The sequence below is a fragment of the Rhinoderma darwinii genome, chromosome 4, assembly GCF_050947455.1.
Source record: "Rhinoderma darwinii isolate aRhiDar2 chromosome 4, aRhiDar2.hap1, whole genome shotgun sequence".
In the NCBI taxonomy this organism is placed as follows: domain Eukaryota; kingdom Metazoa; phylum Chordata; class Amphibia; order Anura; family Rhinodermatidae; genus Rhinoderma; species Rhinoderma darwinii.
This window is the reverse complement of record NC_134690.1, coordinates 276,188,760-276,211,317: the sequence shown is the minus strand read 5'-3', so window position 1 is coordinate 276,211,317 and position 22,558 is coordinate 276,188,760. Positions and strand designations below refer to the sequence as shown.

General features: G+C 41.7%; 1 protein-coding gene across 3 annotated transcripts in view; it reads right to left on the bottom strand.

The window, feature by feature from the left end:
- Positions 1-6,151: 6,151 nt before the first annotated feature.
- Positions 6,152-22,558, bottom strand: part of ARID4B (AT-rich interaction domain 4B) — a 168,793-nt gene continuing 152,386 nt past the window's right edge. For all 3 annotated transcript variants that reach the window (XM_075862529.1, XM_075862531.1, XM_075862532.1), the window contains 5 exons: positions 13,059-14,162; positions 11,886-11,987; positions 10,638-10,850; positions 9,021-9,167; positions 6,152-7,634 (listed from right to left, as the gene is read on the bottom strand). In XM_075862529.1, the coding sequence (XP_075718644.1) occupies positions 7,513-7,634; positions 9,021-9,167; positions 10,638-10,850; positions 11,886-11,987; positions 13,059-14,162 (1,688 nt within the window). In that variant the 3' untranslated portion in view covers positions 6,152-7,512. The remainder of the gene's footprint in view (positions 7,635-9,020; positions 9,168-10,637; positions 10,851-11,885; positions 11,988-13,058; positions 14,163-22,558) is intronic.

The following is a 22,558-nucleotide window of genomic DNA, read 5'->3' as shown; positions in this document are numbered from 1 at the left end:
AAAGGACGTTCAAAAAACGATGCAAACATAAAGTAGACATATGGGAAATGTTAACTAGTAACAATTTTGTGTGGTATTACTACTATTTTTTGCAAATTTTCTCAAAATGTTGGTGTTTTTCACAAATATTAAATTTGTCGACCAAATTTTTTCCCTAACATAAAGTACAATATGTCACGAGAAAACAATCTCAGAATCACTTGGATAGGTAAAAGCATTCCGAAGTGATTACCACATGAAGTAACACGTCAGATTTGAAAAAATCTGCTGTGCCACAAGGCCAAAACAGGCTGCGTCTACAAGGGGTTAACAGATGAAAATAAATAAGTGAGATGGGAAAATGTTCCTTTTTCATTTAGTTACATAATAATTCTGTACACTAAGGCCATATTCACACGACAGGGTTTCCCGGCAGCAGTAGGAACAATAGACCCCAAATGGGGCTATTCGCACAACGTTTTTTGACGGGAAACCGGGCCGTCAAAAAATGGGACACGCCCTATTTTCGCCCGTTCTCCCGGCTCCCATAGAAGTCTATGGGGCCGGGTAATACACGGCCATCACTTGAATGTGTTCCGAGTTACGGCCGTGTCTTCCGTCGCTCGCTCTCTCCTCCTCCTCCTCACAGTGCGAAGGAGGGTATTTTTTTGCTCCCTGTAGGAGCGGAATCCCCGGCCACAGCTTCGGCAACGCTGTGGTCGGGGATTCCGCTCCAGGAGAAGTCCCTGACTTCACTGTCCATATATGGACACAGTGACGTCAGGGATTTCTGAAGCGGAATCCCCGGCGCTGTGGCCGGAGTTTCCAGCTTCAGAAGTCCCTGACTTCACTGTCCATATATTGACACAGTGACGTCAGGGACTTCTGAAGCGGAATCCCTGGCACTGTGGCCGGTGTTTCCGCTCCAGTAGAAGTCCCTGACTTCACTGTCCATATATGGACACAGTGATGTCAGGAATTTCTGAAGCGGAATCCCCGGCGCTGTGGCCGGTGTTTCCGCTCCAGGAGAAGTCCCTGACTTCAATGTCCATATATGGACACAGTGACTTCTGAAGCGGGATCCCCGACGCTGTTGGCGGTGTTTCCACTCCAGGAGAAGTCACTGACTTCACTGTCTACATATAGACATTGAAGTCAGGGCCTTCTCCTGGAACGGTCCCCTAGTGGCGCTATCTACAGAAAGGTAGGGGGGGGGGGGTGCTATGTAAAAGGGTGCTGTGTAGAACTACCTACAAGGGGTTGTGTGGCATTACCTACAGGGGGCTGTGTGGCATTACCTACAGGGGGCTGTGTGGCATTACCTACAGGGGGCTGTGTGGCACTACCTACAAGGGGGGCTGTGTGGCACTACCTACAAGAGGGGCTGTGTGGCACTACCTACAAGGGGGGCTGTGCGGCACTACCTACAGGGGGGCTGTGTGGCATTACCTACAGGGGGCTGGGTGTGTGGCACTACCTGCAGGGGGGCTGCGGCAGTATCTACAGAGGGCAGTGTGTGGCATTATCTAGAGGAAGGTGTGTTTTGTGTCCGTTTTTAAAACAGACAGGGAAAAAAACGGATGCAAAACTGGTCAAAATCGGCCATTAAAAATGGAAACACGGCCCAGAACGGACGTAAAACGGGCGTTTTGGTCCGTTTTTCTCGGCCTTTTTGCATCCATTCCGTTTCCGTTTTTAGTGGCCGATTTTGACCCATTTTGCAGTAGTTTTTTTCCCTGTCCGTTTTAAAAGCGGATGAATTTCATTTCATCCTCCATGTACTTCGCACTGTGAGAAGAGAGCGAACGAGCGGCAGAAAGCTTGGCAGTCACTCGGATCACATCCGAGTGACAGCCGTGCTTTACACGGCCCCATAGACTTCTACGGAAACCGTGCGTCCGGGAGAATGGCCGAAAATAGGGCATCCCCCATTGTTTGACGGCCCGATTAATCGGGCCGTCAAAAAATTGTCCGTCTGAATAGCCCCATTTCGGGTCCATTGTTCCTATTGCGGCCGTGTGACAGACGTTCAAAACACTGCCATCAGACGGCCGGGAATCCCTGTCGTGTGAATAGGGCCTAATAGTTGCCCAGTAATTATGCACACATAGATATTCTCCTAATAAAGCCAAAACCTCACTTTTATTTTTTTTAAATATTCAGGTTTAGGTTTATTCACATTTTGAATTGACCGACTGCACTGCAGTTGTTGAATAATAAAATTAATCCTTAAAAATACAACTTGCCTAATAATTATGCACACAGTGTACATCTTTTTACCAATACCATTTTCTTTTTTGTAGGCTGAATAAGTCCTGGAATGTCCAGATCTCTTACCATGCAACATGAACTTTCTTTTTAGATGTTATCATATATGTTTCGTTCACTACTGAGGTACCATGAGATTCTAGGGACCCGTAGTACTGTTTCATTTTCTTACATGGAGTTTGCTGTAGCTGTTCAACGCGATCACTTGTTACATTGGAGACATTGTATCTCCTAGACTATTCACCTTATATGACTTTAAAAAATATATTACTACAATTCTAGTTTGGGATGACATTATTTTGTCTATAATACTAATCACACTGCCTTGCTTATAATTAGATAGTGATGTCACCACATACCGAGATGGATTTATGTGAATCACAATTTAATTTTCTTATGTCAACTATGACGGTTAATACTATCTGCTGCGTTGCATATAACGTCTTGATGCTGCCCGACGTCAGGTCTTTGTATGAGCGGCCCTGGAGTGATGAGGGAGCCGAACGGGTGAAGAGGAGCACTTTGGGTGAGAGTTGAATGAAAAATGATGCCAGCCACTATGATTTAGGCCAGTTGCCTGGCTTAAATTATAATATATTTGTTGGGCCACGGTGGCTATGCCCCCTTCCCCGATGGCACATACTGTTTTCACAAAAGTGGCGAGGGTGGCGCAAAAAGGGCAAAAGTCGCAATTTGCACAAACGTCCAGTGTGGACCGAAACGTAACGTTTTGGTTTGAAAACAAATTTACTTTGAAGCGTCATTTGGAGTGCAGAGATCTTTTTCTAGAAGTAGTACAGTGTTATACTGTTTATTATATCCATTATTTATTATTAGGCCCCATGCCCACTTCCGTTTTTTCCTTCAAGGTGCTGGACGTTTTTTTGACGGCTAGTACCCTGACCCATTCATTTCAATGGGGCCATGCACACTTCAGTTTTTTTGACAGTCCCGTTGTTCTGTTCCGACAAAAGTAGAGCATGTCCTACTTTGGTCAGAGATTCTGTGACCGTGGGACCCATACAAGTCAATGGGTCCGTCAAAAAAACTGAAGGCACACAGAAGGCATCCGTGTGCCGTCCGTGTGTGACGGAGCCGTTGCCTAGCAACGGCTGGGCGGGCAGAAGTACACAGAAAGATATATTGCACTGCACTAATCGGCAGCCCCTTCTCTCTATCCAGCACTGATAGAGAGAAGAGGCTGCTGATCAGTGCTGGATAGAGAGAAGGGCAGCCCCTTCTCTCTATCCAGCTTTGATCGGCAGCTTCTTCTCTCTATCAGTGCTGGATAGAGAGAAGAGGCTGGCGATCAGTGCTGGATAGAGAGAAGGGGCAGCCCTTTCGGGCAGAGCATCCGCAGCGGAACGCAGCGATAGAAAGAAAAAGAAGTTCATACGTACCCCGGCCGTTGTCTTGGTGACACGTCCCTCTTTTGACATCCAGTCATGGATGACGCGGCAATCCATGTGACCGCTGCAGCCTGTGATTGGTTGCAGCTGTCACATAGGATGAAACGTTATCCCAGGAGGCTGGACTGGAGGAAGAAGCAGGGAGTTCTGGGTAATTATAAACTTTTTGTTTCTGAGTTGGGGTTTTTGAAGGAAACATTAGAAATCTATATTGTGAGCGCCGCGCATGGTACTCACTGTCCAGTGGTAGTCACTGTCCAGGGTGTTGAAAGAGTTACTGACGATCAGTGCAGCCCCTTCTTTCTATCCAGCACTGATCATAACTCTTTCAGCACCCTGGACAGTGACTACCGCTGGAAAGTGAGTACCATGCGCGGCACTCGGAAACACGGAAGTGTACACGGAGTACACATGGGAACCACACTGATCCAATCACGGACACACGGATCCATGAAAAACGGCTGTGAAAACAGTGATGGAAGTGTTCATGAGGCCTTAAAGGGTAGTGTTTCATTTTCTTACATGGAGTTTGCTGATCCTGAGTTACAGCCTGTATTGCAGTCCATTCACAATTCTGCTGACTTTCCAGATGAAATTTCTAAGTATTCTGTGTTGGCTCAATGACGGTAGGGCGCTTGTTCTGGTCATTTGCATTTTGGGAAATGTGGTCTATGTCCGGCACTGTACAGAAATCTAATATGGAAAATAATAACCTTTCCACTGCATTATCGAAGTTCAGGAGGGTTGTTAGGGGCACCTCTGTTGACAAGCTTGTATCAAGTAACAACCAGCAAAGATGAAAGCAGATCTGGACTAAAATACAGGCTGTGATTCAAAATCAGTGCAAGGTAAGTATTGCAATGCATTTATACAGACTGTAAAACTCAAAAACTCATCTGTAAAATTACATTTGAAAATTAAACATATACTTTAGAACAAGCACATAATATTTGTTAAATGTACACTATTTCTTATTACAAGAGATGACCCAAATCGATAAAAGTGTATATTTATACTGGGATTTGTAAGCTCATAATGAAAGCAAAGGGCCCCTGTACTGTGGCGTGTGTGGGACCCCTACCATTCCATGCCAAGTAAGCCATACAACATAAAAATATATATAAATTGAAGAAAAAAAAAGTTAAATAAGTCATACTACATATGTTTTAGCCAAACATCGGACATTCTTGACACACGTGGTGAACTTACCAGCTTCTCTCTTCACAGTGGTGCAGTCAAGTGGAATCCTGTGTAGAAAACGCCTTCACAAGCACTAAGCCAAACCCACCTGATGCAGCTGAACAAAACTGCGGCCCACCCAACAAACCTCCCCTCCCTGCAGCTGACTACATACACTGTATTCTACAACACCCAAAATCACATGTTTAGGACAAGCACCCTTACTGGAAGCACAAGCTGGGTGTCCACCCGTGAATTTTGTGGTTCATGTAACAATGCTATAATACTGTAATAAATTATAATACCGTTGAACCTTTTAATCTGCTAGACGCCATCTTTTTAGCATTTACAATTTTTGCTTTCTCATTTAAGTCTTTTTGATTTTCTGTCAGTTTTCAGTACTCACAAAATGTAAAAATTCTTAAAAGGATTCACAAACTATGGTATTTTATTTAATGTTTCTTTCTTCTTACATTTCTTTACAATATAGTACATTTTCACCACTTATTGGACTCAATAAATATGATATGCCTTGTTGTAAGCTAAGCATCAATTTTCTAAGTTTCCAAAAACACTTATGGTCTAATTAAATAGTTCAATGTAAAAGAGAAATGTACTTACTATGTACCAAAAAAAAAAAACCTAATGGAAAAAGTAATATGAAAAATAAAACCTACACAAACACACATTTCGTTATAGGGGTTGTGTCACCACAAACATTTACGGCCTATCCATAGGATAAGCCATATGTCTGATAGATGCGAGTCCCACTTCTGGGACCCGCACCTATATCCCGATTGGTGGTCCCATGACCCGCCTAGTGAGGCAGCCGCCATATCCAGGTGGAGCATAGGTGCACAACAGAATGGGAATCCGAAAACATCACAGCTCACGGAGCTAAGCTGTTTCCGTAACTCTAAGGAAGTGAATGGGAGTTACGGAATCAGTATAGCTCAGGTAACTACCACGCAAATGCCAGGAAAAGGTGACAAAATACATCTGGGAGAGATCATAGAACTGAAGGTGTTCAGTATTTATTCATAGCTTTTCCTCCACGAATAATTCCACCGCTTGTAGAATGTGTAACAAGAAAAAAGTCCATTTCATTTTGCGCTGAAAATTAAAGGCATAAAAATGTTGATGGTAACACGACTTACTCAGCTATGTTATAAATGTTATTATAGCATGTCTTACAATTTTTCTTATTAAAAACCAAAAAGTTATGCTTATCTAAAGATGATGGATTTCTGCACAATATGTTCTGAATGCAAAATCTAGGAATTGAAGTTTAAAGAATAGGACACGGATAACTGGACTGAATTACTACTGTTAGAACCAAACGATCTGTGCTTTATTGAACGTATGCCAAGTCAAGCAAATGACATCTGCAAAGAGGAAAACTGGTTTTCTTTCATTAACCATTACACATTACACTTTCAATCTAACAGTTGCTGTTGAAGAGGAATATAATATAAAAAAAAGAAAAAAAAAAAGAAAACAATTAAAGCACAACACATTTAGGGTCATTTACCAAGTGCAGTGCTTGTACACAAGTAAGCAATGGTATGTTTTCCATTAATGCACATAATAAAAACAGGCTCTAAATAAAACCAGTAGCAAATGATCTCTATAAAACCAAGCGTTGCTGATGCCTCAGAAACCTATACAAACTACTTCCTTCCACTAGACAACATGTCAGTCAATAACTGTATTATTAGATTAAAGGTCATCCATCACTAGGACAGACCACTAGAAATTATGGCATAAAGAGGATTCTTAAAAGCTGGGAGCTAGTAGGTGCAAAACTAAATGACTTTTTATCAGTGGGTGAAATCTAGCGTGTTGCCTCCCGGCCGCCAGAAGCGATTAGTGGGCTCACCTGACTTGTGAAAAAGCCAATAAGGTTCTTGCACACAGTAGATTTTGCCATTCTACCCCCTTAAATGTGCACTTTTTGATAGGGGTACTAACTCACTTTATTGTGTTTTGTACATTTTTGAACACGGTCTGTCTGAGCAACAATTGCAAGAAGAAAACAAAAAGAATAAAATAGAAAAAAATTATCAAAAAGTCAAATTAGATGATGGCTGAGGAGATAAATGGATGAGTACAGCATCGATATGGCAACTGCCACCATTTATAAATGGCAGTTCAGATCTAGCCCCTAAAAATGACTACACAAGGGAAAGAAATATACTGTTTAATAACAAAGCACTGTTCTAGCATGTAACAATCATTACACATCCTAATTCAGTATGTAAGTGCAGCACTGACTGTCTATAGTGGAAGTTGCCATATTACATGCCAACAAAGAAAAAGGCCTTATGTAAGCTCAATAACAACTACTGTGTTACAATCTGCACAGCACTTTGTAAAGGACCCTTAATTTTACTGCATAACCCTCATATGACATACAACAATAGCCTCCTCCTCCCACAGCGGAAGGCATCAGGAGCAAAACAGAACCCCCAGACTAGTTGGAAACAATTATTGCTTGAAGAAAATCAGTTTACTTCTACGTCATAAAAAGTGCACTTAAGTGCATGGACAACACATCAAAAATGCAATAGAAAATAGTGCCTGTCTGTACTTGTGTTGCTGTGCAGTATAAAAATAAGTCCATGGCCTCAACAAATTGAACAAGAGTAAGTGCAAAGTGCATGGAGAAGTCCCTCTGTCACCTGCACTCAACAGCCATTGCATTTTGTGTTGATAGGGATGGGTCTGCTAAGGTCAACATAACAGCCGCAGTGATTGAACTTGAGGAAGGTGATGAAGACATGGTAGACAGGACAGCACCTGGGAACAGTGAAACGTTCAATCATTAAGTAACAAAAAAAGAGTAACATACGTTCAATGCTCATACCACATGGAATTTTCATACTAAGAGCCTTCTGTGTTAAAGCAGATCTGGCATCATACTATGGTGCCCCATGTAAGGACAATATAGTAAGGGGACAGGTCCACTCTCCTATTATCCCAAACGGCACAAAAAAAATGACTTATGAGTTTGCTGTATTCAAAAGGGAAGTGCTCCCCCCACCTCACTCACCAATTACTGACGGAACAGGTCCACTGAACTATTATCCCAAACGGCACAAAAAAATATATTGTGACGTTTGGCTAACACGCATCTGTCTGACATTTATCGGATATGTCATAAATGTCATTCATGGGAAAACCCCTTTAATAAAGATTACAGCGGACTCATAATTATGAGTCTACTGTATTCATAATGCCTCTTTTTCACGGCATCCGATAGTTTTCACGGACTCATTCACTTTAGCGGGTGAATAAGGTCCGTGAAAATGGACCAGACTTTCCGATCCGTAAAATAGGACGTGTCCTATCTTTCCACGGATCACTGACGGGACCCGGCCGGCACACACAGTCGTGTGTATGAGGCATAAGGGGAGCGCTCCCATCAGTAACTGATGGGCTGCCATGTATCTGCCTGATAGTATGGCAGCCTGTTAGCCATTGGTGAGGCAGGCGTGTGAGGCACTTCGCTCATGAGTAGTGCGGAATCATCTGAATCAGCTGTATTCTTTATTTGACTCTGTTAGCCAAACTGAACCATTTTTTTGTGCCATTTGGGCTAACAGTAGAGTGGCCCTGTCCCCATACTATGCTGCCCTTATATAGGGCAGTATAGTATGATGACAGGCCCATTTTATGAAAAAAAAATTATCTAATTTTGAGTTCTATCCGGAAGTATAATACTAGAAAAATTCCAGCATAGATCATAGGGTGTCTATACTGTATAGGGAAATAGGACCATTATGCCGGGGGTAACCACTAAACAGCGACTGTACTATTCACATTTGGACAAACGTAAAATGCTTAAACCTTAAGGGGTTTTTCCCACTAAGCACACATGATCGCTGGCAGCCCCACCGATCACTAGAATGGGGGTCCTGACCCGTTCTTCCTCACTTGCACGTTCACATTGAAAAAGCTTTTGAACGGCGCAGCGGTTGCGCATATGCGCTGCTGCTTTATTCAATGTATATAGCGCGACAGAAACAGCCAAACGCTGGTGGTAGCGCAATAAAATATGCTATTCTTTATCAATAATCATTTCAGTCAACAAAAGCCTTTTATTCCACATATATTACATAGCTTATGAGAGAATTTTATACCCTCATATAAGGTAATAGCTGATATTATTAAAAAAATACATACTTTCCCTTTCTTTCTTCTTTGAATGCTTTCTTCTTCTATCAATGGAAGCTACTTCAGATTTTAATGAAACATAGTGTTTCCGAAGTTCTTGAAGTTTTTCCTGAAGAAATGCAATGCGTTCTAGACTTGGCTTGTTTTCCAGGTCAGCTGAAAATAATATCACAGAATGATAAGAAGGACAATAAAACCTTTACATGTTAATTTGGGATAATGTCACAAGTTGAAGAACTAATGTTCACATGTTCATTAGGTTTGTAAACATCACACATGCACCAGAAGTCACTAATGATTTCAGACAGAAGCTTTCATGTATCAGGGAAGACATCTCTTCTAGAAGGTTCATCATCATATGCTCATCCCTCCCTTACCCATTACTGTCCCTTGCTCTTATGAGCATTACAAAAAAAACACCAACATATAGACCTCTCGGAGGTTGTCCTTTTCCCCCCAAACCAACCAGTGTTCTCTTATATGTCACTACTGGGAAGCGGCTCTTTGATTAGTAGTAAATTGAAAGATATTGGCAATGACTAACGATCTTCCATGAGAAGAATCCTTCTGAATGCGGCATTCGTTGGTCACGTGCATAGACTTTAATCAGATATTGGAGGATAAACGGTATGATTCACAAGTTGTTCAAACCGATGCAAACAGAATCGTATCAGTACCATAAACATAATTATGGTCAACAAAAATATTTTATGGTCATATCAATAACTTTTATGTGTATGGCCACCTTTTAGTCAACATTATTTCGCTCACCACTAACCTTCACCCCCATCTTTTACTTGTCTTTGCTCTCGGCTATAATAGGATTGTCAAGTCCCCATGTACATGTGGACCATATTCTCCCCTAGTAGAATATTTGGTTTATTCTTAATTGTATTCAGAGATCGCTAAACAGCACCTCACCATGTGATATTCCAGGGGGAACAGGCGCTCTTCTTATGTGTCAATACGTGGTACAATTGCCTATACAAGTTTGGAGTCAGCCTTTTACTAACTGCTATATCCAAGTGGATACCATCAGCAAGGATTACAGCAATTGTTTTTTTGTGTGCTAAAGTTCTTGCTGACAGATTGACCTTAGCAGGACTGAATGACTCCCCTCTCTGTCTGATGAGTGTGGAGGTGTCTGCATCAGAGCTCAGTAATTCAGTCAATTTTTCTTAGTGGCCAAATAGTAGATCGTAATCTAAAAGTAGACCCGAAAGTAGGGACCAATAGATTTTGATGTTAGGCCACTAGACTTTTCTCTTGCTGGCTTCCACACAGAAGTTAGCAAACTGCCTACTTGTAGGTTTGTGTTTTATTGTGCCTGTCACCACCCTTTTATAGTATAGAGACTTGCGAGTCTGGGCCAGTGTGGTCATATATGAAAGAGCCATGGCTGTGAAGAAATTGCCGTAACTGTGGCTGCTATTAATATTATGGGGACACTTAGAAAAACAAATTGCAGAATTTTCCTCCATATTTTCTAGATCTAGTCCATAGAAGACCACCTAAAAAAAGATCCTATACTGAAAAAGCTTGGCCACTCCTGGATAAAACCGGATATAGCTTCTTGTGAAGCTCCACATAAAGTGCCTTTGATCAATAGAAGGACAATATACATACATAACTGGAAACTCCACTTGTACACTTTAGGTAAACGATCATTATATTCCCTCTGAAAAGATTCTCTCTCCTTGCTCTTCACATATTTTCCTTGTGTAGACAATCCAGATGACATTTTGGTATGTTTTGATGTTACTCCAGAAAATGGCTTTGAAGTCTGCAATTTTGAAAGACTTTCACCACCAGAAAGGTCTTCGCTATCACTGGAATTAGCTAAAGGAAAGGAAGATAAATGTAATTGTGTCTATAAAAAAAATGAATAAATTTACATAATGTAGAAATACTGACTATTGTTGTAGTCCATTTGGAAACCCACATTTTTAATCTGCCTACATCAACCCATTGCAGTTCTGTTTATAATAATGTACTGAAGTAGCAACTCTTAGTACTTATTCAGACGAACGTGTGTCAAATTGGCCGTGAAAAACTGCCAATTTTTTATGGCTGATTTGCACCCGTGCGGGACCCGTTTTCACGGATCCCCCATAGACTTAATTGCTCTTTGTTTTATTGTATATTTTACCTGGTCATTGAACTTATAAATAAACAAAAAATATTGTTTTTGTGTATAGTGTGGGTGATTCACTTGACTCAATGATCCCAAAACTGGTAGACATCTGAGTCACAAGGTCAATAAATGTCCAGAATAGGCGCAGGGAGGTAATTAGATGGGCCACTGCTCATCCTTTCACCCCTACTGTGTTAAAAAAATATATATATAAAGCCCCCTAAAAGTGCCAATCACAGAGCACGTTTCATGTTATCAAACTCATGGGGCTATACAGTGGCAGGATTCCTTGCATCCAGTCAGCACTTCCTCTGCTGCCCCCATTGCAGAACAGGCATTGAGGCAAGATGCTCCAATGGTATCCGGCTCCCTGCTTCAGAACCTGGTGGAAGTCATCAGTGACCTTCTGAATTGGCCGCAATATAAGATAAAACATAATTTCGCGTCTAATCACAATGTGGCTACAAACGCCAATTCCTGTCGTGATGCAAATGTTTCTGTGTGTCACCGAGTACGTAAAAACCTGAACATCTATTCAGATTGGTTAGGAAGTCTGTAAGTATGTATGTTCCCCTAATATGCATTGGTATATTATACAGAAAGATTGGACAGATAGATAAACCGATATCCAGATACGTTAAAAATGCAAGCTTTTTAGACACGTTAGATTTTGTAAACAAAAGAAATTTTCAAAATTGTTACAATTTTTATGATATAAATTTAGCAAAAAGTAAACTTACTAATTTTCCTCTTATGAATCACAGACTTGTGATTTCTTTTTAGCTTTTTTACTATGCAACTTTCCATATGGTCGCCATTATCTTCTGCTAGTCTTTTTAGTCCTATTGGTAATAGAATAAGTAGATGTAAAAACTACAATTAAACAGCAGTGCTAAAAACAATTGCAAAGTTGTGAAACCTTAAAGTGCTAATACCATTAAAAGATGTGGGAAATATTTGGCCAATATCATCTGCGTAAAGCCTTTCATAAAATGCGACCAAATCAATGCATAATCACAATTTTTGGCCTCTAAATTCAATTGTAATTTTAAAGATACACTATAATATCAAAGTAAACATTTTTGTCTTGTTTATGTGATTCATATATGTGGGATTAGTGACTGCCTCCATTTATTGATCTTGCACACCTCCCATTCTGCCCTGGGTAATTTTAATTAGTTTAATGCTGGTTCCTACCATCCCCAAGAATATGTAGGTTTAGTCCCAGTTCTGCATAGTTCCCACTATGTGCAGCGTAGGTTCCCACCTCAAAGAGGGCACCTTGTTGTGGCAGGTGGGCTCCCACAATTTGATCAAAACGTGCGCTAAGAACCTCCCTATTGTAAGTAGATTTAGCAGTAATGCATATTTATTTATATTTAGTGGCTTAGGTGGCATTAGTGTCCGCAGTGTGCTGTCGCCATTTTCATGTCTGCTGTATAAATATGAAATAGGCTACAATGAAATAGAAACATAAACAAAACTATTACATGTGAAGTCAGACTTCTGGGAATCAGACATTTGGCCAATCCATCTTAAATCCTCACCAGACAGAGCTATACGCCGGGCAATCTGCAATGTACTAACCATGACCATTAGAAACATTGCCCTAAATAACATGATATATGTTAAATAGGAGAAGCCACAGTCAAAATAGAAATTAGTTGATGGTTTCTTGGATACTCTGGAAAACGCATTCTGCTAAAATTTGGTGAATTATTATTTTTTCACTGTCACATCATACCAAGAGGTTGATGGTAGGAGATATTATTATAGGGCAATTTAGTGGCCCACAATTAATCTTATAAAAAATAAATATAGTTAATTATCGCTAAAATGTCCTTTTTATGGCTTTATAGAAAAATGTTTATTAAATGGCAAACATTATTAAACATATTTCAATCATTACTTACCCTTATCTTTGCTCTCATTTTCTAACTGGTTACTACTACTGGAACTGATACTGGCATCAAATCCTGTAGGTGACAGATTTCCCTCAGACTGGAGATCTTGAAGTTCACAAGAAACACTATCCACTTCAAGTGTGCTATTTGTGTCACTCTTGATGCTTTCAACTTCTTCTTGGTTCGTTTCCACATTCTCCAAGCTTTCCATTGTTGATTGTGTTCTTCGGTACTCACTTGAAGATGAGGTGGACTCGGGTGTTGTGGGGGGTGTATTCAGCACAGAATTACTGCCACTACTAGGGAAGTCAACTTTTTTGTCACCAAAGTCAACTGGTTTTTCATCGGCTGGTTTCAACTCAATGGCATCGGTTATGGGTTTAAGAAATTCTGCCGACAAATCCCTACTTTCATCTTTGATTGGCTGAACAGCTAAATTTAGAGAAGCATCATCTCTTTTTACACGAGGTGAAGATGCTTCCCCTTCTGTATCTGAATCAGAGAAAAGTTCTTTCAAAGTTTTTTTAGGCCACTGTCCTTGAATACTTGACCAAACATCTTTGCGTTCTTTTGCCCTGAGCCTTTCCTCGGAATAGTTTAGTAATTTTGTTCTTTTATCCTGCATATCTGATAAGCTTGTGTAGAAGCTCGGTGCTCGTAAGGTTTTCTTTTTGTCATCCAAACTGCTACTTTTTTTTACAACAGAACCTTTTGGCTTGGACGTTTCTTCATCAGAGGAAGAAGTTATGGTGTCAACTTCAAATTGATCAATTGTCTCTTTGGATTTGTTACTTTCATCCTTTAAGTTGGAAGTTAATGGTTTTCCACAATCTACAATTTTTTTCTTACTACATTTAGGCTGTGATTTAGTTACCTTTTCTACAAAGTCTTTTACAAACTTCTTCCGTCTTGGAGTCTCCAGTTCAGAGTCTGTGTCATCTGAAGTCTCTTGTTTCACAGTGGAGTGTTTTGAATTGATTTTTTTATTGTTTACCCTAAAATAATGTTCTTCCATTCCAGTAGCACACTTTCCTTCTGTTTGTGTAGTCATGTCGCTCTTAGTAATGCTTGCTTTTTGATCTGTTTCACTGTCATCTGCAGAATTTTCAGTAGCTGCAAGAGATATTATTTTTATATTAACCATTTATTAATTGCTGTTAAATTAGGGGAACAGATAGGCCAATCTCTCGGAAAGAACGGGAAAACTGAACAGTGGGTTGTCTCCTGGGTGCTTGGTTTTGGTATATCACGGATCAGGACGACAGATTATTGGGAAGGGCTGGTGAAGAGGAAACGGTCATACTTCACTTGAAGATTAGGTGGCATCTTTGGCACCTATGACAAACTTAAAAGTAGGTGGAAGGTCCTTAAAAATTATTTTAGGTCAGAATCTACCTGTTCCACATGCCACACCAAAGAGACAGAAGGAGATTAAGAAGGTCAATAGGTAGTTTAAAAATTGGTATAGAAAGGAGGGCTTTGGGTTCTTGGAGAACTTGGCCGAATTCTCAACTGGTCCCAGGGTCTAGAGTGGAGATGGGCTGTATCTGAATTCCGAGGGTTCAGCTCTGTATTCGGGGAGAAGATGGCTAGGTTGAAATATTGTTTAAACTAGAGATTGGGGGGCAGTTAGGAGGGGACGATTGTGTAGATAGTGATCTTGGGCTAAGTAATGTAACTGGGAATGGAGGGAGGGGTTAGAATAGTTAATAGGGCTAAGAGTTAATGAGTTATATACAGTGCATGTATAACCATGCTGGACGCCTTACTAACAAGATTGAGGAATTAGACTTAATAGTGTTGAAAAAGAATTAAAGTGGAGATAAATGAGACATGGCTGGATGATGACTGGGCTGTTGATTTTGCTTAAAGGGAAGGTGTTATGATTTTTTTTTATTATTATATTGCTTTTAATATAATGTAAACAAAATTTTTATTTATTTGTGTTGTCACTTTCTACTTTTTAATGTATTCATACTTTTACTTCTCTATGGGGGCTGCTATTTTTTTTTCATCTTTGTATGTGTCAATTAACGACACCTACAGAGATGGAATACGGCAGCTACAGGGCATAGGGCACAATGGACGTGAGCCGTTCATTGCTCCTGCTATCTGGCTCTGTACTGCGCTGACGCAGGTCAGAGTCACACAGCAGAGAAGCTGTTTGTAGGGAGATAGCAGGCGCCATTATGAAGACCGGCAGCACTGCAGGTAAGGTATGTGTCTCGGTCTGTCCCTCTCTCTCTCTCACAGACCCCCGCTCTCGTGACCCCCGACGGGCCCGGGCCCCCCCCCCCCGTTGCTAGATGTATTCTCAGTGCGGACGGTGTGCGGAGCTAAGCTTGTCAGATGTAGTAGAGCTGAGTGTGTGTCTGTGTAGTAGAGCTGAGTGAGTGTGAGTGTGTGTGTGTGTGTGTGTGTGTGTGTATGTATGTATGTAGCAGTGCTGAGTGCGAGATGTATTCTCAGTGTAGATGGTGTGCCGAGCTAAGCCTGTCAGATGTAGTAGAGCTGAGTGTGTGTCTGTGTAGTAGAGCTGAGTGTGTGTGTATGTATGTAGCAGTGCGGAGTGTGAGATGTATTCTCAGTGTGGACGGTGTGCGGAGCTAAGCTTGTAAGATGTAGTAGAGCTGAGTGTGTGTGTGTCTGTGTAGCAGAGCTGAGTGTGTGTGTATGTATGGAACAGTGCGGAGTGTGAGATGTATTGTCAGTGTGTACAGTGTGCGGACTGTGAGCGGGTAAGGAGGTGAGGTATCCGTCATCATGAGGTCGGGGAAGAGACTGTCAGCAGCAGATGGTTATTCCTAACACAGAGTGGTGTGACAGTCTCCTCTACTGCGGAGGAGACTGTCAGCAAGATTGTATGGGGATGATGGAGGAGACTGTCCGCAAGATTGCATGGGGATGCTGGAGGAGACTGTCAGCAGTATTGGGTGGTGATGCTGGAGGAGACGGTCAGCAAGATTGTATGGTGATGCGTCCCCACCCAATCTTGCTGACAGTCTCATCCATCATCACCACCCAATCTTGCTGACAGCCTCCTCCAGCATCACCACTGAATCTTGCTGACAGTCTCCTCCATCACCACCCAATCTTGCTGACAGCCTCCTCCTCCATCACCACCCAATCTTGCTGACAGTTTCCTCCATCATCACCACCTAATCTTGCTGACAGTCTCCTCCAGCATCACCATACAATCCTGCTGACAGTCTCCTTCATCATCACCACCCAATCTTGCTGAGTCTCCTCCAGCATCACCATACAATCCTGCTGACAGTCTCCTCCAGCATCACCACCCAATACTGCTAACAGTGATGCTGGAGGAGACTGTCAGCAGGATTGTATGGTGACGCTGGGGGAGACTGTCAACAGTATTGGGTGGTGATCCTGGAGGAGACTGTCAGCAGGATGGAGGGATAAAGACATTTAGAAGGAGAGGCATGTAAAATGTGCTAAAAAAAAGTGTCAAATACACGCCGTGTGAACCTGTGAACTGAAAACTCATTCACGTCACTTTCATCATTCTAAGGGCATGTTCACACGCATTGTTTTCAGCCGTTTTTCGGGCTGTAAACGTCCAGAAAAACGGCTGAAAAGTCGGAAGCAGGGGCGTTTTTTTACGCGGCAATTTTCCAAAAACGGCACGTAAAAAGACGCCCGCCAAAAAGAAGTGCATGACACTTCTTGGGACGTTTTTGGAACCGTTTTTCATTGACTCTATAGAAAAACAGCTCCAAAAACTTGATTTTGAATAAAAAATGCCTGAAAATCAGGAGCTGTTTTCCCTTTGTTTAGTATGCGTGTGAACATTCCCTTAGCCTTTTGGTGTGTCCTATAGCTTCTGCGAGCTGCATTTCAACAATCACACAAAAAATGGCTGCCGGACACTGCTTAGCTGTAATTCTGGGAAGTGCTCCCTCTGGTGGCCAACATAGGAAAACCTGTCAAATTATTATTTAATTTGTAATACTTTCCACCATGTGGAAGAAAAAAAAAATATAGCAAAAAACTTAAAAAATATAGTAGAAATAAGTAACTTACTTAAAAAAAAAAAAGTTTTCATTTGCGACACATTCCCTTTAAAGGTGATTTCCCACAAGGGATTTTTATGACATATCCACAGGATGTGTCATAAATGTTACATAGAGGCGGGTCCCACCTCTGGGACCCGCACTCATCTCTAGAACGGGCCCTCCTAAATCCCGTTCTAGCTTTGTCTGCTATCACTGACTCCCAGCCGCTTCCTGACTTTATGGCCGGGAGTTACTAAAACAGCGTAGCCTGCTGAGCTACGCTGTTTCCGTAACTCCCATTGTAGTGAATAGCAGTTACGGAAGCAGCATAGCACGCGAGCTACGCTGTTTCCGTAACAACCATTCAGTTCTATGGGGCTTACGAAAACAGCGTAGCTCAGCTAGCTACGCTGTTTTCACCTTCGTGGTCGGAAATCAGCCAACACACAAAGAGGTAGAACCGGGTTTAGGGGCCCCGTTCTAGAGATTGGTGCGAGTCCCAGAGGTGGGACCCGCATCTATCTGACATTTATGAAATATCCTGTGGATATGTCACAAATGTCCCTCGTGGGAAAACCTCTTTAACGGTTAAAATCCTAAACTACGGAATGATATCTGTTTATTTCTGAAATGATCTGTGGAGTCCCTATGGGTGGAAATAAAGAAGGGAAATAATAATATACTGATAGGGGTTTGTTACAAGTCTCCAAGTCAATTGGAAGCAGCAGAAAATCTACTAGTAAGGCAAATATATAAGGCAGCAAATCATAATGAAGTCATTATTATGGGAGACTTCAACTACTCTGATAAAAATTGTGAAGCACAACCTTCACAAAGGTCCAACAAAAGGAACAGGTTTTTGACAATAATTAAAGACAATTACAGTGCCTTGCGAAAGTATTCATCCCCTGGCGGTTTTTCCTGTTTGGTTGCAATACAAGCTTGAATTAAAATGGATTATTTAGGGGGTTGTACCATTTGATTTACACAACATGCCTACCACTTTGAAGGTGCAAAATATTTTTTACTGTTACACAAGCAATAATTAGGAGAAAAAACTTAGAACTTTAAAGGGGTTGTCCATTCCTAAGAAATTGATGGCCTTTCCTCAGGATAGGCCATCAACATCTCATCAGTCAGGGTCCTGACTCTCGACACCCTCGCCGATCAGCTGTTTTGAAGTGGCCACAGAACTCTTATGAGCGCTGTTTCCCCTTTATTTCCTTTTCTGCTCACACTGTAAATCGCCGGTTCACAGTATTACAGCCTGGTACAAGTGCTGTGGCCCCTTCACAACAGCGGATTGGCGAGGGTGTCGGGAGTCGGACTCCGACCAATGAGATATTGATGGCCATCAACTTCTTAGGACTGGACAAACCCTTTAATGTGCATAAGCATTTACCCCCTGAAAGTAAATACTTGTGGAGCCATTTTTTTCTGCAATTACAGATGCAAGTCTCTTGGGTTATGTCTCTATTAGTTTAGAATATCTAGACACTGGGCTTTATGCCCATTCTCAGGCAAAACTGCTCTAACTCCTTCAAATTAAATGGGTTGCATTGGTGTACAGCAGTCTTCAAATAAAAATTTCCATTTCGTTATAATGGATTTAATGGTGCTCCGTGGTATGTCAAAGTTTGAGATACCACGGATCTATACTCCTGCATAACTTTGTCTCTGACCTGTTTGGAGAGCTCCTTGGTCTTCATGTTGCTTGCTTAGTGATGTTTCAGACACAGGGGCCTTTCAGAACAGGTGTATTTATACTGATATCATGTGACCGATCATGTGACACTTTGATTGTACTCAGGGGAACCTTATTCCACTAAGGCCTCATGCACACGAACGTAAATACTGGTGTAAATACGGGTCCTTTGTCACACGTATTCCACCAGTATTTACGGACCCGTTTTCTCTGCACTAATCGGCAGCCCCATCTCTCTATCAGTGCTGGAAAGAGGGAAAGGGCAGCCCTTTCGGGCAGAGTTTCCGAGGCGATTGAAAGTAAAAGAAGTTCATACGTACCGTTGTCTTGGTGACGCGTCCCTCTTTTGACATCCAGTCCGACCTCCCTGGATTACTCGGCAGTCCATGTGACCGCTGCAGCCTGTCATTGGCTGCAGCGGTCACATGGGATGAAACGTCATCCCGGGAGGCCGGACTGGCGGAAGAAGCAGGTAAGTCAACTTTTAATACTATTAACTCCCAGCGGTAGTCACTGTCCCGGGTGAAGAAAGAGTTACTGCTGATCAGTTAACTCTTTCAGCACCCCGGACAGTGACTATCCCCTGACGTCGCCTAGCAACGCTCCCGTAATTACGGGTGCACACACGTAGCCACCCGTAATTACGGGAGCACCATAAACTTCTATGGGCCTGCCCATGCCGTTATTACGGCCTGAAATAGGACATGTTCCATATTTTTCAACGGCACGGGCACCTTCCCATAAGCATACGGGAAGGTACCCGTGGCCAATAGAAGTCTATGGGCCCGTTATTACGGGCCGTAAGTACGGGCGTTTTCATGTCGTGTGCATGAGACCTAGTTCTGTAAATTCTGAAGTTAATTGGTTGGACCAGACCTTATTTAGGTTTTTATTTTGTTTGTTGCTTTATAGCAGAGGGGGTGAATACATATGCACTCACAACTTTTCTGGTTTTAAGCACCAACGGGTGTGAATACTTTTGCAAGGCACTGTACCTTTCACAATTAGTGCTGAACCAAACAAGAACGGGCGGGGCATTTCTAGACCTAATTTTAACAATAGGATAATAGGACAGGATATCACAAGTACAGGTTGGGGGTCACCTAGGTAATATAGTGACGACAACATCAAAGGTTTTCTTTTATCTATTGATAAGATGTATAAGGGGCCTATATTCTACATAATGTGATCGGCGCTGTAATGTAGATTACAGCAGTGTTTTTTATTTAGGAAAACGATAAATTTTGACGGCGTTACGACCTATTTTAGCTTTATGCTAATGACTTCATTAGCATAAATCTAAAATAGGTCATAACTCCGTCAAAATTGTTCGTTTTTCGAAATAAAAAACACTGCTGTAATCTACACTACAGCGCCGATCACATTATGTAGAAGGTAGAGCATTTATAATGTGGTGACAGAGGCTCTTTAAGCAGAGGAGCTACAAAAACAAGACTTCAGAAAGGCCAAGAAACACTCTAAAGCTTCGTTCACATCTGTGTAGGGCTCCGTTCAGGCGTTCCGTCTGAGTTTAGACGGAATGAATAGCGCAGTAGACTACGGTATTGATTCCATCAAGACGACAGAACCCTTGTACAACGGAGACAAACAGAAATCATTTGCACCAGATACACCACTATTGAAATCAATGGTGATGCAAACGGAAACCTATGGTCAGTCAGGGTTCCGTTTTGACGGAAAGCTCAGACGGAACGCCTGAATGGAGCCCCGACGCAGATGTGAACAAAGCCTAAATAGGGTTTTCTAGTTTGTTTTTTTTCTATTCAAATTGCCTTTACAGTAACACCCGATCGCTGATATAATACACTGCAATACTTTGTATTGCAGTGTATTATGCCTGGCAGTTCCTCTAGCAGTGCCTAATAGAAGTACAAAGATGGCAGACCCTAATCCTCTCCCTCTGTCTGTTTAAGTGGCGCGGTCACTATTAATTTTAACATTTAAAGGGAAGGTGTCATGATTTTTATTTATTTTTTTATCACATTGCTTTTAATGTAATATTTTCAACAATTTTATTTAATTGTGTTCTCTTGTTTTACTTTTTAATGTTTTCTGACTTTTTCTTCACTATGGGGGCTGCCATTTTTTTTTCATCTCTGTATGTGTCGATTAACGACACATACAGAGATGGAATACGGCACATACAACCCCAAAGTGAATGCGAACGGGAGCCGTTCCATTCTCAGTTGCGTGCGCCGTCTGTGTGGGAACAGCGTATGCGCCGCTCCCACACAGACCAAAACGAAGCTCGTTCGAAGAGCGAAATCTGGCGCCATTTTCATGTGGACTGGAAGCCGCTGCCGGACAGTAAGATGACGACATCCGGCCCCGGCTTTCGGCCATATGTTCAACGAAGCAAAGGCGCAAGGAAGAGGAGTGTAGACGGCGACAGGAGCAGGTAATTTATGTTCGTGTGTATTATGTTCGTGTGATACGGTCTGCCGAGCCCTGTATCTAATCCTCCCAGCACTGTGCAGTCGCTCAGAAAATGGCGGCACACAGTGTAGGAGGTTTGAAGACATTCAAACCCATCTATCTCCTGGCACTAGCCAGAAGAAGGGAGGGGGGATTGTGTGAGGACACTAGAAGAGAGTGTGTCCACCCCAAATTTGCAGCATACATCAATGAGGTTGCTTTACCACAGTGACCATGCTGCAATTTTGGAAACTGCTCCCCCTAGTGGCCAGCACATGTAAATGTAATAAATTAGAATCTAATTTATAATATTTCCTGACTTGTGAAAAAATTAAAACAATGTGTAATCACTTAAATACTAATTGTTTAACTGAAAAAAATAAATAAATAATAATTTTTAGCGGCACATTCCCTTTAAGGGGTTAAACGGCCAGCATCAGAATTATCTTCGAACCTGGCCGTTGCAGTAGTGTCAGCTGTAATATGGCTAACTACAAAGCACCAGTTCCCTAAATGTGGCGGCAAGGGGTTTAACTCCTTCTTCTCTATGTCAGATTCACAGGAAAAGCCAATGACAGATTAAATGATTAGGGATTAAGTCAATTCTCTATTAAATATCACCTGCCTAACCCAGCAGAAGTGCAGTGCCGCCTTAAAAACACCCCAGAGTCTGCAGGAATTCAATACTGCAATAGACAGGTTCTTATTTCTAATATTTCAGGATTCTATAATGAGAGTTTGTTGCACATTATTGCCGCATAGCAAATTTGGTACCAATATTTTTAAAAAAAGGGTAAAAGGCTGAGTTATGAAACTATAGGCCTGTAAGTTTAGGTAAAATATTTGGGGGTTTTCTGAGATGCTATTCTCGAGTATCTCAATGCAAATAAACTGTTAACACAGCATCAGCGTGGGTTAATGACGGATCGGTCCTGTCAAACCCATCTGATCAGCTTCTATGAGGAGGTAAGTTCTAGACTGGACCTGGGTAGGCTGTGGATGTCGTGTATCTAGACCTTTTATAGGTATTTGATACTGTGCAGCATAAAATGAGAATACTGGGACTGAGGGCAAAAATGTAGAATTGGGTTAACAACTGGTTCAGTGCTAGATAACAGAGGGTGGTTATTAGGGTACATCCTCAGAGTGGGTCACAGTTACCGGTAGGGTTCAATATTGGGCCCTCTTCTTTTTAATATGTTTATTAATGACCTTGTAGAAGGTTTACAGAGTATAATTTCAGTATTTGCAAATGATACTAAGCTCTGTAAAAAAATCAACATAGAGAAGGATAATATAATACTACAGAGGGATTTAGGGGCAGCTGGAGTTTTGGGCAGAGAAATGATAAATGA